Source organism: Panicum virgatum, chromosome 7K, assembly GCF_016808335.1.
Source record: "Panicum virgatum strain AP13 chromosome 7K, P.virgatum_v5, whole genome shotgun sequence".
Lineage (NCBI taxonomy): Eukaryota > Viridiplantae > Streptophyta > Magnoliopsida > Poales > Poaceae > Panicum > Panicum virgatum.
In genome coordinates this window covers 10,254,185-10,256,365 of record NC_053142.1, presented here as the reverse complement: position 1 = coordinate 10,256,365, position 2,181 = coordinate 10,254,185, and the positions used below count along the sequence as shown (strand labels likewise).

The window sequence follows — 2,181 nt, the reverse complement described above, 5'->3', positions numbered from 1 at the left end:
ATGCTCAAATGAGTTTATACTATATTGGTTGAATTTACATCCATGGACTGGAATACCTTTAGGATAGATCCATTAGAGCAACTCCAAGAGCACGTGTGTGCGCGCGTGTGTGCGTGTGCACGCGCGTGCGTGTGTGTGTGATTTTTTGATGGACGGTACATATATAGAATCTAATTTGTGCGATCCATTATATAGAACCTTTTGTTCTCTTCTATCTTTTTGCTTGTACTACATGATTATATAAATGTTCATTTTTGCTGCGTACTACATATATTATAGAATCTAATGTGTACAATCCATTACTTTTTGCTGCATGCTACATATATATAGAATCTAATTTGTGCATCGTATACTATTCTAATATGGCGCAGGAGGCGTCGATGGTGGCATCACCACCTACTGAGGAAGCAGCTGCAGCTAGCAACATCCAGGCCAACCAGCTGGCATGGCAGCAGCAGGTGCTGGCGAGCGGCGGCGGCGAGCGCAAGCCGCGGCCACCGCAGGAGCAAGGGCTCACCTGCCCGCGCTGTGACTCCACCAACACCAAGTTCTGCTACTACAACAACAGCTTGGGCAGCCGCGCTACTTCTGCGAGGGCTGCCGCCGCAACTGGACGCAGGGCGGCACCCTCCGCAACGTCCCCGTCGGCGGCCGCTCCCGCAAGAACAAGCTGAACCGTGCCGGCGGCTCCACCTCCTCCTCCTCCGCGGCACCGCCAGCAGCAGCACCGTCCTCCAGCTCCAACGAGTCCAAGAAGGTGATGAACCTCACGCAGCAACTATTGATGTTGCCTGCTGCGACGGCACCTATGCCCGCCGACTTCCCCAGAGTGCTCCCTGCGTTCATGTCGATGGGTGGCGGCTTCGAGGTCCCCAGCAGCGACTACCACTCCCTGCCCTTCCCGCCCTTGTCTCCAGTGGCGGAGCTAGGAATCACGGCAGGAGGGGCTGCTTCCCCTTCTTCCTCCTCTAGCCCCTCCCCTCCTTCTTCTTCCTTCTCAAATTTGTAGGAGGGGCTTAGGGTGGGCTTCATGGAGATCACAACGGTAGGGGGGCTTGAGCCCCTCCCGCCCCACCGCTGCCTCCGCCGCTGCTTGTCTCCGTTGTTCGACCCTGGCACAACGCCTTCATTCCTGGAATCACTGACAGAGGGGCTTCTTGACAGCGGGAACAATGGGATGACAGCACCGCCGTCGTTTGGTACATCTGACCAACAGATGGTCGGGCTCCTGCAGGGTGTGGATCAGACACTAGAGCTCCCTATGGCTGCTGGTGGTGGTAGTGGGCTCCAGCAGTGGCCTTCGTTGGCAGCCCAGGAGGAGCAGGTTGTTGGTGGTGATGGTAGTGTGGACAACAACTGCAACAACAACACCACCAACAACAATGGAGGAGGGGCATCAGGCGGCAGCAGCGGCATCGAATACTACTGGCAAGGATCGATCTGATCATCCCTGCCATCATCCGATCATCGTGAAGCAGAAGTGAATAAAGGAAGGGGAACCTAGCAGACAATGAAATTTGGTACTAGTCAAGTTAATAATTAGTGGATTTGTGGTCATATAACCTAGCATACATTCGGACATGCATTTTTATTCATATAATCTATCTCTATGGTTTAGTTCATGTATGAGGGTCCATAATTATTGCCGGATGATTAGCTATCGTTCATTTCCGGTGGGTAACCTCTTCATTCATCCTGGATGAAAGGAAAGGGCTGAGAGGTGGCGAGGCCACATGAGCTACGGGATGGTATTTTGCAACCAGGCCTGCTGGGCTGGTATTGTTCAACGAATGATTTTATGGGTGGAATGTCGAACATAAGGTAACTAATGGGTGTTTAAGCAATTTTTATCAATACAAACAAGAGCAAATTACCTCAATGCCATTGAAAATTATACCACTTCCTTCATTGTCATCCTAATTCTTCAATTCCCTTCACTGCCACTACATCACTTTTCCAATTCCTTGACTGCCATTAGCTAGTGTCGACGATTGTTAAATTTCTTCTCACCGATAAGATGGGCCTACCCATATGAACATGTGTTTCTTACTGTTTACATTGGCTAGATTACCCCTCTCCCAATGACAGCATGACCCCACATATATGGTTGGTCTTATCTACTACCGATTCCACACAGCCTTTCCCCTCCATGCACGAAGGACGAGTGGCGGGAACGAGTGA

At 51.0% G+C, this 2,181-nt stretch overlaps 1 protein-coding gene across 1 annotated transcript; it reads left to right on the top strand.

The window, feature by feature from the left end:
- The first annotated feature begins 362 nt into the window (after nt 1-362).
- LOC120639910 (dof zinc finger protein PBF-like) lies at nt 363-1,444 on the top strand. The gene is made up of 3 exons (XM_039915831.1): nt 363-458; nt 569-937; nt 1,010-1,444. The coding sequence occupies exons 1-3, from the start codon at nt 363-365 to the stop codon at nt 1,442-1,444; spliced, it is 900 nt and encodes a 299-aa protein (XP_039771765.1).
- The last annotated feature ends 737 nt before the right edge of the window (nt 1,445-2,181 follow it).